Raw genomic sequence first — 13,827 nt, forward strand, 5'->3', positions numbered from 1 at the left:
GTATCGACAGCCAAATGAATAAAGAAGAAGTGGTACATATATAAAATGGAATATTACTCAGCCATATAAAGGAACGAAATTGGGTCATTTGTAGAAACGTGGATGGACCTAGATACTGTCATACAGAGTGAAGTCAGAAAGAGAAAAAGAAATATAGTATATTAACACATATTTGTGGAATATAGAAAAATGGTATAGATGAACTGGTTTGCAAGGCAGAAATAGAGACAGATGTAGAGAACAGATGTATGGAAACCATGGGTGGAAAGCGGGGGTGGGGTGGTGGTGGTGGTGGGATGAATTGGGAGATTGGGGTTGACATATATACACTGAGATGTATAAAATAGATAGCTAATAAGAACCTGCTGTATAAAATAAATAAATAAAATTTTAAAAAAGATAAAAGAATCTTCCTTTCCTTATGCCACTATGTTGTCTTTAGGTCAAGCAAACTTTTAAACCTTCAGCTTCAAAAAGGACTGAAACCATGAAATCTAAGTTCTTATTATGAAACAAGTTTACCTTAGTTAATCATGTTTTCGAAACTATCATCCTTCCTTGTAGTCTTACAGGATATATGATTCTTTAAGTATTCTTCCAGTTGTTAGGCTTGTTGCTTTTCCTACTCCATGGACTCCTCCCTTCTTCGTTGAACTATGTAAAGGTCTCTTAACGGTGCTTAGGAATGGGTTCTGGAGCTCTACTGCCTGGCTTTATATCCTGGAGTGCCACTTACTATCTTTATGACCTTGAGCAAGTTTCTTAACCTTTCTGCTTCAGTTTCTTCATCTATCAAATGAGAAGAATAATAATTCCTATCTCATAGAGTTGTTAGGATTAAAAGTAATGCTTTGAGTTACATAGAAGAGTGCCTGAGATGCAGTAAGCACTCAATTATCACCATCATCATAACTGTCCTCTTCTTCTTCCTCCTACTTGGTCACTAAGATATGTCACTGTTTCTGTCTAGACCCTAGAGCATTGATTTCTCATTTCCCACTGACACTGACACCATTCTAGACCTAGACCGTGATATTACTACCTCACGCCACAGTTTCCAAGAGAGCTTCATGTAACTCATCTTGCCTCTAACACGTCCTTTGTGCTTGTGTTTTTCAGTACATGATAATGGTTTCATATTATCACTCCCTGTTCCAAGAGCACACAGCAGTTTTTCAGTAACTTGTTTTATCAAGCCCAGACTCTTCTGTCTGACTCTGGCTTAACATTACTCTCTTGTTCCATTCAGGCCAATTTCATATTTTCTCATTTACATCATACACTTGGACATTTGCTCATGTTTTTCCTTCAGGCTTTATTCCCTTCATGCCCTTACCCTTCTACTTACTATTTCTTTCCTGCCTATACTTCAAGAATCTAACGTTTCTAAGAAGCCTTTCTGGCATTTAAGAACTGAGCTTGGGTAGGAACAGCATTGGTAAAACTGGGAGAGACTTAGAGTACAAAGACAGGTTGATTTAGAGATCGGAGTATAGATTGGGGTTCAGGGCCTTTAAATTCAAGAAGAGTAAGGATTGAGAAGTGGAGGGATGTGAAGTGAGGGACAACTGAGAGCAAAGCAGTGTTGAAAATCTGAATGTCATTCAGGTTTGTGACAGACCAGGGCGGATCCAGATGGATCAGATGGTTTTTAAGGTCTGCATGGCCAGGCAAGATAGTGCATATCTGAACTGACAGGAGCCAGTGATGTTCAGATGAGGAACAGGTATTAAGTATCTGAAGTAGTTGGTATTGGTGTCTTGGGGACTGGAAGATTGGGGACATAACCGGTTAAAATAGAGCCCCTAGTTAGCCTAGAATATCAAGATCAGTGCAGGATGACAGCAAAACTGAATCTGCTGAGCCACAGAACAACTTATATTACCTTCTGGCTAAGATTAGAACTGGGTTGTGAGAATATTGCTATATTCAGGCAACTTGATAGGCTCCCTTGACAGAGGTGTAAGGATGGAGTGACTACCATTAATCTGACCAATAAAGCCTCAGTGATTTCAGTGTGCTTAGCATATGTCCCATATTACTTTACTCCTAATTAAGGACGCTACTATCTTGTATGGTTGTGATTGACTTATGTGAATCTCTTTTTCTGTGTCTATATCAGATGAGTATCTTTTTTTTTTTTTGCGTTACGCGGGCCTTTCACTGTTGCGGCCTCTCCAGTTGCGGAGCACAGGCTCCGGACGCGCAGGCTCAGCGGCCATGGCTCACGGGCCCAGCTGCTCCGCGGCATGTGGGATCTTCCTGGACCGGGGCAAGAACCCGTGTTCCCTGCATCGGCAGGCGGACTCTCAACCACTGTGCCACCAGGGAAGCCCTCATTTTTAAAATAGAGCTTTACTGGGGTATGATTAACAGTCAGCTGCATATAAAGTATGCAGTTTGATAAGTTTGAAATATGTATACACCTGTGAAATCATTACCACGATTAAGATAATGAACATATTCATCATCTTCAGAAGTTTCCTTGTGCCCTTCTTTCCCTCTCTGCCCTTCTCCCACCCTCCCACATCCACTGATTTACTTTCTGTCACTATAGATTAGTTCTTATTTTCTAGAATTATTTATTTTTATTTTTAATTGAAGTAGAGTTGATTTACAGTGTTGTGCCAGTCTCTCCTGTACAGCAAGTGACTCAGTTTTATACATACATATTCTTTTAAAAAAATTTTTTATGGTAGAAGTATTTAAATGGAATCATATAGTATGAACTCTTTTTGTCTGGCTTCTCGCACTCAGCATATTTATTTTTTTACCATAATTATTTTGAGTGTGTCAATAGTTCATTCCTTTCTATTGCTGAAGAGTTATTTCATTGTATGAATATACTTCAATTTGTTTATCCATTCACCTTTTGAGGGACGTTTGGCTGTTTCCGTTTTTGGCTCTTGCAAATAAAAACGGGATGAATATTTGTGTACAAATCTTTGTGTGCACGTAATGCTTAAATATATATATATATATATATATATATAGGAGTGGAATCGCTGGCAGGAGTTTTATGGCAGAAGTATGTTTAGCTTTTTTTTTTTTTTTTAAGAAATTGCCAAACCGTTTTCCAAAGTAGTTGTACCGTTTTACATTTCCTAGAGACTGAGTTTCAGTTCTACATCCTTGCCACATTTGGTATGGTCACTCATTTTAATTTTAGCTTATTCTAGTGGGTGTTCAGTGGTAGCTCACTGTAGTTTTAATTTGCCTCTCCTCAATGACTAACTGATGTAGAGCCTTCTTTTGTGTGCTTTTTGCCATCCTGGTGTTTTTTTCTTTTTTTGGCGGTACGCGGGCCTCTCACTACTGTGGCCTCTCCCCTTGCGGAGCACAGGCTCCGGACGCGCAGGCCCAGCGGCCATGGCTCACGGGCCCAGCTGCTCCGCGGCATGTGGGATCTTCCCAGACTGAGGCTCGAACCCGTGTCCCCTGCATCGGCAGGCGGACTCTCAACCACTGCGCCACCAGGGAAGCCCCCGGTGTATTTTTTGATGAAAGTATCTGTTCACATCTTTTCCTATTTAACAATTAAAAAAAAATTGTAGTAATATAAAATCTACTATCTTAACTACTTTTAACCATTTATATAGTAGTGTTAAGTGCATTCACTTTGTTGTGCAACCAATCTTCAGAATTCTTTTTGTCTTGTAAAACAGTTACCTATATTTTTTAAAGTATTAGGTTGTTTTGAAATTTCTTTATATATTCAGATAAAAATGCTTAATCAGATATATGCTTTTTCTTTATATATTTAGATATAAATCCTTTGTCAGATATATGCTTTACAAATATTTTCTCCCAGTCTGTGTTTTCAGTTTACTGTGCATCTTGAAATTGTCCATGATGGGAATGATTTAATCCACATTAATAGACAGATTGCTATAAATCAGGATTTTATTTTTTGTTGATTGTCTGTACTCAAGAAAAGTAATGGGGAAAGGTTAATAAGGCAGATGAAACTTAAAATTATGTTATGTCTGTAACCTTTACACTGTGACAAGCACGAAAAAATGAGGAAAGAAATATGGTTTCCAGTATTTGAAAAACTATTGTCTAATAAGCAAAGAAGTCATTCAAGTCATTGTTGAATGAGTGAAATTCAGACATATGTCTTCATTATTTCACTCTTGTCATTTGCAGCCATTGCTTGGCTGTGGGTCAAAGAGTTAAGCTACCATCAGTGAAAGCATCCTGGGACAATCAATTGCCTAAGCTGAATTTGCAGTAAAGAGTATTTTATATTTTTTCATTGTTTGTCAGTTGTGTGATACATCTCTCTTTATTTCAGTAAAATTTATAATAAGCTTATGTACATATGTATACAGCTTTTTCCTACAGAGCCATTTGTTAAACATTTACTGGCTGTACACTAAATAGTAAGCATTAAGGGAAATATTTCTAGACTCACATAGCTTGAGTCAAGAAAGAAAAATGAAGTTGTGAAACAAAGTCATTGTATGGGTGATCAGAGAACCAATGTAAAGCTGAGACCAGAGGAGGAAAAGGATGGGATGAGTAGTAGGGAGAGAAAATGAAAGGCATAATACACAGAAGGTCAGGTCAATTCTCTTACCACTAAAGACACAGAGGGACATGAGTTGTTTCTTGTAGATTATTTGTTTTGCTCTGATTTGACTTGGTCTTATCATTTTTATGTATGTAATAGTCTGTTTATGGTATTGAAGAGGAATGTTAAGAGCTCATATATTATTAATGTTACATTAGCAACTTCAAATAAGCCTTGAATATTTCCAAATATAATTTTCCTTCAGACCAAATACTTTTTAACATTTAAAATTGGAACACAGGGGGACTTCCCTGGCGGTCCAGTGGTTAAGACTCCGTGCTTCCACTGCAGGGGGCACGGGTTTGATCTCTGGTTGGTGAACTAAGATCCTGCATGCTGTGCAGCATGGCTCCCCCCCCAAAATAAATAAATAAATAAATAAAATAACAGTGGAACACAGAACAATGATGTGTTCCCTGTTGTCTTCTAGAAGTTGCATCATTATCTGTCAATACATTGCTTTTTAATCTGTACACATAATGTTTACCATAATTATTAGATTTCTTTCAAAAGTTTTTTTTTTCCCAGAATAACTTGATTTTGAATCTGATGATTAAGTTAAACATTTTTTTGTTTTGTAGCCACGCAGGGTATACGTACTGTGGGTCTTGTGCTGCTCATGCTTACAAACAAGTGGATCCATCTATTACGTAAGTAATATAGTTAGATACCATTTTGATTAGGTGGTTGGGAATTATAATTGCTTTGTCACTGAAGTAATTTGTTTTACATACTTATTATATACTTGATTTCATTAAGAATTTGACTTTACAAATTTGATTATACCTTATATAGGTTATGAAAAGCTTTAATACTATTTTTCATTATCTGAACATTTAGCTTCTACCTTCCTTTTGTTTGGTAAAATGTTCAGTTCTGGAAGTGTTAGAAGGTTAATACAGCATTGTGATTTATACGAAATATGTATTTGGTCATTTAGATAACCAAAATATATTTCACATATATATTCAGTCTTTTTCCACAGTTACTGGCTCACAGCTCCCAAAACCCTTGGAATTTCCTAAGTGGTGAGAATGGCAAAGGTTTTTCTTGTATGTTAATAAGGTGACTTTCGGACCCCACCTAAGCATGGGGCTGCCAGGTTGCCAGGATAACCAACCTTGCGTTTAGAGGGTTGGAATTTTCATTCCCAATCCCTGACCTCCCCTGGGGGAGGGGAGAGAGCCTGCAGGTTGAATCAGTCGCCATCATGACTATGTAATAAAGCCCCCATAAAAACCCAAAGGGACAGGGTTCGGAGAGCTTCCAGGTTGGTGAACACGTGGAGATTTGGGGAGAGTGGCCTGCCTGGAGAGGGCATGGAAGGTCCTGGCTCTTTCCCCTTGCCTTGTCCTATGCACCTCTTCCATCTGGCTGTTGCTAAGTTATATCTTTTTATAATAAACCGGTGACCTAGTAAGTGAAATATTTCTCTGAGTTTTGTGAGCCGCTCTAGCAAATTAAACCTCTGATTTATAACCAGTCTGTCAGAAGTACAGGTAACAACCTGGACTTATGATCGGCCTCTGAATTGAAATTCAAGGAGGTGGTTGTTGGAATCGCCAATCTGTAACTGGTTGGTCAGAAGCACAAGTGACAACCTGGGCTTGTGACTGGCATCTGTGATGGGGGATGGGTGTGGGTGTGGGGACGTTTTTGTAGGACTGAACCCGTAACCTCTCAAGGTAGATAGTGTCAGAATTGAGTGTGCCCCCTCTTCCACTCACATGAATGCACACAGTGGAATTGGGTCCAGGAATATTAACAGTTAAATATTTTGGTTTTTAAAACTTTCTTTGAAAACCTGGAAATGAATACTTTTAAGAAAAATTCAAAGCCCTTTGTTCTATTTTAATCACTTTATAATTGAAAATTCTTTATTGCACGTGTTAGGTTGTGTTTAATGAATGAAGAATAATTTCTCATTGACAGGATAAGGTACCTGAGTTATTTTAGAATCTGACAATGAATTTAATATGGTTTTTGAAGTATATTAGCTCTTAATAATTTAATGACAGCTCTGAAATTAGCTTAAAAAAATCTTTCTGTCAAATTGAGACTGAGTCGTATACTACTCTCTAAAATGAGAAATTTGTGAACTTTAAAAGCTTAGTATACCACTCTCTAAAATAAGAAACTTGTGAAATTTCAAAAGTTTCTGCTGGAATTAGCCACCCAAATTACTTAATTTGCTGACCAACGTTTTATTTAAATAGTTAATTCACTACATGTGAACCAGTGTCAGGTTCTAGTCTATATTGCCAGTTGTACATACACTGTGTGAATAGGTGAAACTGATCATTTTAATTCTGTCAAATGTTGTTAGGTTAGACCCGTACTAGTAGAGATGAAGTATAATCATTCAGAAGTAACTCAAAACAGCCCTGAGCCTACTCCTTTATGAGCAATTAGTTCAAATTGTCAAAGCAAAAAAGCTGCTCTCTTTTGTTTTTATGTAGTATGCTCTGCACATTTTATCAGGCCTTTATTGAAAATTATTTTTTAGTAAGTTTTTAATAATAAATAAAATGATAATATTGCCAGATTGAGGAGGTTTTGGTTAGCTCCACCTCCTTTATGATGTTTTGATGCACATCTTTCACAAATATTTCATAATACATATTTAATGTATAATTTTAACTTGTTTCATGAATAAGAGTAAAATAGAAATTAGATTGTAAAGCTTTTCAGAAGCTTCCTTTATTTGACCCTGGGCCTATAAATCAACCATAATCAAGGCTAGTTTATATAACAGCCTTTTCCAAACCTTTTTCTATTTGGCAGAACTGTTATTGATGATGATATGTGCTAAAAGGGTACCCCTGAATTAAATTTGGCCTAGGAATATATAGAGAGCCTATATTGATATACGTGGAAATTGTGTGTTAAATAAGTTGATGGACAGTGAGAATGGAAAGGAAAAAAATAATAAGGGAAGAGAGTCAACGACTAAGAAGGTGACAATAAAGGAGGTCAGTAAAAAGAAATGCGAATGATGGATGATGATGTGATCAGTTTATTTTTATAATTAGTATATAGTAATTGAATTCTGAATAAATAAGTGTGAAGGTCTCAGTGTTAAAAATAATCATAGACAGTCTTGTTGTATTCTCTTGGAAGTGGCCCTCCCTGAGATTTGCAATATCTTCATAGTTCTTTAAGAAAATAGAGAAAACATCCTTTTGGGAATAATAAGTATAGAGAAAAAATAACAGTCCAAGAGAGAAGGATAAATTTGATACCACTAGCTTCCATTCTTCTTTCCCGTTCCCATTCTCTACGTGTCAACCAGGATCATCTTTTGTCCTTAAAATTTGAATGGATCTTTTACCTTTGCATGATTTTGTAACATCTTGCATGAACATTTGGAAAATATTTGTTCATTGAGTCATGCAGATCTTTCAAATGTTGACATTTCATCATACGATGTAAAAAAAAATCACATCTGTTAATATCACCATCAATTTCATGAGAAAAAATTTTAATTATTGGGAAGCTTTTTGCAAAAGTCTAATTTTCACTTAAAAGTTTCAATTTTATCATTGGCAACAAATACGTCAAATATTTTCTTTGAAGTGTCAGGCTCATTTTGTCCATTTTCTAAAAAATTTCTGCTGGATACCTAAATTGGAATAACCACAATTTGTCTACAGTCATTTTTTTGAAGTAAAAATTGTGTTCCGTGGAAAAAAGTCTACTTCAGCTCATAACTCAAAATCACACAGATGCTTTTTCCTTGAGACATACTTCTGTATGCAGTAGAAGTGCTTTATGTGTTTATCACCACAAATTGAATGCATTTTGTCATACAGAATATTTTTATAAAACTGTACTCGAAGTTCAAAATTTAATGAAATTAAATGAAACTGGCTGAAAAAAAAATACAGCATGGGTGAAGGTAAAGAATACATGACTACTAGTACATTTTGATTCCGTTACCTTGGTTGTAGCCAGCAGTATACCCAGTCTTACTTTTGTACTACAAGTGCAAATGTTAACATGTTGAAAAGGTTCGTTGTATTATTATGAAAATAGTTTTGATTTTGTGGACTCCTTGAAAAGTTCTTGTGAATTCACAGTTCACACTTTGCGAACTGCTGTGATTCAGGGTGATTGGATTTATATTGTGGATAAGGTATTGGAGAAGGCATCTCTGGGGAAATGATTTTTAAGCCAAGCAAAAGAAACAATTACACGTGGAGAAGTTTTGAAATAGGCAAAGATATTCTTGTTATCAAGGAACTGCAAGACCAGTGTGCATAAAGTACTGAGATCCGGGGTGGGGGGAAGAATAATACAAGAAGGGGCCAGTCGATATGAGACTTTAGAACCCATTTTAAGGATTTTTGTATTTTATCCTCTGACCAAGAAAAGCCATTGAAAGACTTTTGAAGCAGGGAAGTGATATGATCTGATTCATGTTTTAGAAAGAATACTCAGGCTGTTTAAGGAATTTTAAAAATTATACATTTAATTAAGTTCTTTCCCATATTTAGAGTTGCAAAGTCTTTTCCTATTACTGAAACTTTAATTAAAAACCGGAACTCAGGATGTTACTTAGATAGTAACTTGATTTTGATTCATATCTTTCAGAAAACCTTGCAGGGCAGAAAAAGAATGCCAAAAGGAATCTTCTTTGGGGCCACATGACATTTTATTCTTTAGTTAAAATATCTCCACTTAACCATGAAACACTTTAAAAAAATTACTTGTGTTCCATTATTTAGTATAAGTAGTTGAATATTTATGAGAACAGACACTCAGGTAACTCATGTGTTAGGTGTACAGACTGCACTCCTCATAGTAAGTAACTCCACAAATGTGGATTCTCTGGAGGTATTATTATATGTGAAATACATTTATTTCTGAGAGAATGCCTACAGATTTTTTTCTATTTTTTTATATTAAAGGTTTCTTTTACGTGTATGGCAACAGTGATTATATGCCAATATTTAAAAGTTACTCTTTTAAGACAAAGAACTTTGTAATTAATTGAAGGGAGAGAAAGTGGCATTACTTCCAATGCCTATATTACATTTCTCTCCAAAATATTTGTATGGTCTTGGTGTTTATGGATCTAGCAATCTAGGGGGAAAAATGCATTATCTTTTATTTACACTATTAATTGTCTTATAGCATATAGCTAACACAGAGACTCATTCTGAGATTACTACTTGTTCAATATCCAGTTTCTTTTTTCTTCTCTCAATGAAAAGAAGCCTTTTTTGGTTTGTTTTTGGGTATATCACTTTTAAGGGTTTTATATTGATGGGACCTAAATCTCTTTTTTCCTATTATCTCTCTTAACTAAATGTGGAACTTCACTATGTTGCTTTTGGATGAGTTTCAACCTTTGGGTACACAGTTGGATAATTCAGACTGATGGGACCTCTTTTCCCCACCAGACTTTATCTTTTCATCTAGGTTGGGTCTGACAAAAAGGCAAGCAAGATGAATAGTCACGTATTAGAGGAGGCAGTTAGGCTTTCGAAGCTGACCTCGGGTCTTTATTTCTGGAGTAACGCTCATCTTTTAGCCACTGTTAGAAGAACCTTGTTATACTTACCTATGATATATATCTATGCCTAGATTGATTTTTAAAAGTCATTTCATATTTTAATTATATATTCTGAATTTCCCAGGAGTGTTCTGATTTTAAATATTCTATCCCTCTCTCTTTTCATAGAAATACATTCCTCAATCATAAAAATACTTTTTTTTTCTTACTTGATTCTTGATTCATATAATACCTATCCTTAAGCAAGTTTCCTAAGCACTCAGATTTACCATTTTCTATGTCCCTCATTAAACTTTAATTTTAAAAATGTGGTGATATTTTTGTGCTGTTAAGATACGAGAACATAGTGGTATCTTTCGTTCATTTAGGAATCTATAGATCTGATTTTTTTTTTCTGAAATGGCTATTGAGTTGATCATAGAGATGATGACAAGAAGTGGGTATTAGCAGGGGAGGTGAGGAAAGGGATTATGTTTCTGACTAGAAATGGCCTGTGAGTGAAGTCTTACATGTGGGCTCTGCGTGACATCTTGAGGATTGCAACATCTTGAGGAGATTTTGGGACTAAACTGAGAATTACCTTTTCCTTATCCACATCTTTCTTATCCACCCCCACCCCCCAACACCCCATATAGCAAGTAAGATATAGCTGACAGTAGGTTAATTTTCTTAGCTGTAATAGAATTCTGTCAAAATAAATATATTGCTAAAGCACACATTCCTTGGCCTGCAAGTTTTTGATGTGAAAGAGATATAGCTCTGTGATTCAGTCTTTGTGTTTTTGTCCATTAGATGAGCAATGAGTAGCACTTAATTTTCTAGGTATATAGCTTACATATATTCCTTTTTTTCTTATAGTTTTGGTTCTTTTGTGTCTGTAACTTTGTGTGTGTGTGTGTGTGTGTGTGTGTGGTGGGGAAAATTTTGTTCATATGAATCTGGGAGAAACAGCGAAAATGGAGAGTTTGGAATTTAGATTGTAGAGATGTTTGAGATAAAATGAGAATAAGTTAATTTTACTCTTGATGTTAAGATAAAAGGATTGTAAAGATTTAATCTACAGTTTAGCCTAGTTCTTTTCTTTAGCCTACAGTGCAAATAACACATAATTTTCTTTGTTTTTGAGAATGACTTCTACTTGAATGGGAACTGAGAAAGCTTATTACAGAGTTCTCAACAAGATGCCTTTTTTCTCTGCCATGGAAGAAATGTGGAAATAGCTTTAACAGAATGCTTCTTTGTAATGATATTTTGGATTTTTAGAATTTATACTTTTATGGATTTTTATTAATGTTGTAGGCAAGTTTAGAATTTGTTATTTTGAGATTTTATTTAATAGCTGAAATGTTTAAAATTCAATTAATACAGCTATTGAAAACCTTTTGTATCCTAGCCATTGTGAATACAGAGGTGATTTTAAGCATAGTCGGTTGGTTTACTGTAGATAATCAGTAACTAGTATTCCCAGGTGTTAAACATGGTTCTTTTAAAGACCTTCCAACAAAAAGATAGAGATAAGTAATTGAACTTAATTAACTGAGGAGCAAGTCATTGGTAGGAACATTAGTTTGCTAGTGCTGCCATAACAAACTACCATCAACTAGGGGACTGAAACAACAGAAATTTATTTTCTCACAGTTCTAGATGCTGGAAAAGTCCAAGATGGTTTGGCAGGGTTGGTTTCTTCTTAGGTTTCTTCCTTGGCTTGCAGATGACTGTCTTCCTGATGCCTCTTCACATGGTCAATCACCTCTCTGTGCATGTGCACCCCTGGTGTCTCTTCCTCTTCTTATAAGGACACCAGTCATATTGAATTCAGGCCTCACGGTAATGACCTCATTTTAACTTAATCACCTCTTTAAAGACCTTATCTCCAAATAGGTTCCATTTTGAGGTACAGGGGTTGAGACTTCAACGTATGATTTCAAGAGAACACAGTTTAGCATATAGCAGTAGGTAATGAACTCAATCAAGGAAAACAATATTACATGTAATTTTTTTAAATTACTTGTTTTTTCCTTTTTATTTAATAAAGTTTGTGTAGAAGTGCAATTGTTCTGTGTTTTTTATTGTATATCTCCTAGCCGGAGAATTTTCATCCTTGGGCCTTCTCATCATGTGCCCCTTTCTCGATGTGCACTTTCCAGTGTGGATATATATAGGACACCTCTGTATGACCTTCGTATTGACCAAAAGAGTAAGTATATAGAAATTTTATAGTTTGTAAACAGCTGAAGTTTTTACAAATAGGAACTATAAGTTAATTTACAGTTAAAAGTATTTCATAGTAATATTTGAATTGTAAAAATAAAATTGTTATAACTAATCTGCAAAAAAGAAAAACTAAGAAAGGAAATCTTCCATATGCCTAAAAGACAACTGTAGTTTTTCTGCCAGCCACAAAAATCTGTCAGATCCGCTAGTCTTTGGAGTGTAGTGGTTACATTTATAATCAGGGAAGTACCATGTACCTGTTGTACAGTGAGACAAGAAATTGGTACCCACAACAACTTGTTGAAACATTTTGGGCATGTTTGTCTTCCTCTGTGTATAACAGTTCCCTCACCGTAAATGGATAATGGTGATAATGACTTTATATCCTCATATATGATTTTTATGGGAAAAAAATTGAGACCGTAGTTGTGAAACTCTGCAAGAAGGGTGCCACATAAATCTTAAGTGCATTTTATTTTTAAAACATATCTATTATTTTGATTTTTAAATAGAATTCTAGAAATCACAGTTTTTATTTAATCATGTCTCATTTTGTACATAGTTTAAAAAATACCAAACCATACAGAGACTACTATAACAAATACTCATGTACTTATCATCCACACTTGACTCAGAATTTCCCCTCATCTGAACTCAATTTGCATTCCCAAAAGTAACCACATTCATGAACTTGGTGTGTATCCTTCCAGTTCATCAAATTATATTTTAAGTACGTTGAGTGTTTTTATTGTTTCAAGAAATTTTGCAACAAATTCTTCTGTAGAATGAAGAAAGCCATTTGCAGAGGAAATGATCACCTCTTTTTCTTTAATTTTTAGGCCTAAATTTTCATAATTTGGGGTTTTAAGTATTATAGAGTATTAGCAATTTGTTGTTAGGATATAGGTTATTAATGAAACTAGCCTTACTCCCTGGAATGGTTTTAGGGTACACATTTTTCAAATATTTAAAATGCTTTTAAAATTTTTATTTTTTTCTTCCAGTTCTATTGAGATATAGTTGACATACAACACTACATAGGTTTAAGTTATACAATATGGTGATTTGACTTTACATACATCATGAAATGATAAGTTTAGCGAATATCCATCATCTCATATAGATACAAAATTAAAGAAATAGAAAAAAATATTTTTTTCCCTTGTGATGTGAACTCTTGGGATTTACTCTCAACAACTTGTATATAACATACAGCAGTGTTTATTATATTTATCATGTTGTACATTACATCCCTAGTACTTACTTATCTTATTACTGGAAGTTTGTACCTTTTTACGACCTTCATTCCAATTCCCCTTTCCTCTGGGACACGCTTTATTTTTAAAACCTTGTTGGGGCATTCAGAAAATTTTGGTTTTGGATAGACTGACAATGAGGAATGGAGGATTTTTAATCAGGTATAATTTTATAGAAAAAAAAGTCGTACTGTTATTTGTTCGTTTCTTTGTTATTGGTAAACCCATTTAAGGATGTAGTTATAAAAATGCTGGTTTTGTTC

At 35.1% G+C, this 13,827-nt stretch overlaps 1 protein-coding gene across 1 annotated transcript in view; it reads left to right on the top strand.

Moving 5' to 3' along the window:
* Positions 1 to 13,827, top strand: part of MEMO1 (mediator of cell motility 1) — a 107,800-nt gene that overhangs the window by 55,600 nt on the left and 38,373 nt on the right. Inside the window, exons 2-3 of the mRNA XM_029231852.1 lie at positions 5,166 to 5,226; positions 12,179 to 12,291. Coding sequence (XP_029087685.1) covers positions 5,166 to 5,226; positions 12,179 to 12,291 — 174 coding nt within the window. The remainder of the gene's footprint in view (positions 1 to 5,165; positions 5,227 to 12,178; positions 12,292 to 13,827) is intronic.

Source organism: Monodon monoceros, unplaced genomic scaffold (assembly GCF_005190385.1).
Source record: "Monodon monoceros isolate NGI ecotype Baffin Bay Population unplaced genomic scaffold, NGI_Narwhal_1 Super_Scaffold_19, whole genome shotgun sequence".
NCBI lineage: Eukaryota > Metazoa > Chordata > Mammalia > Artiodactyla > Monodontidae > Monodon > Monodon monoceros.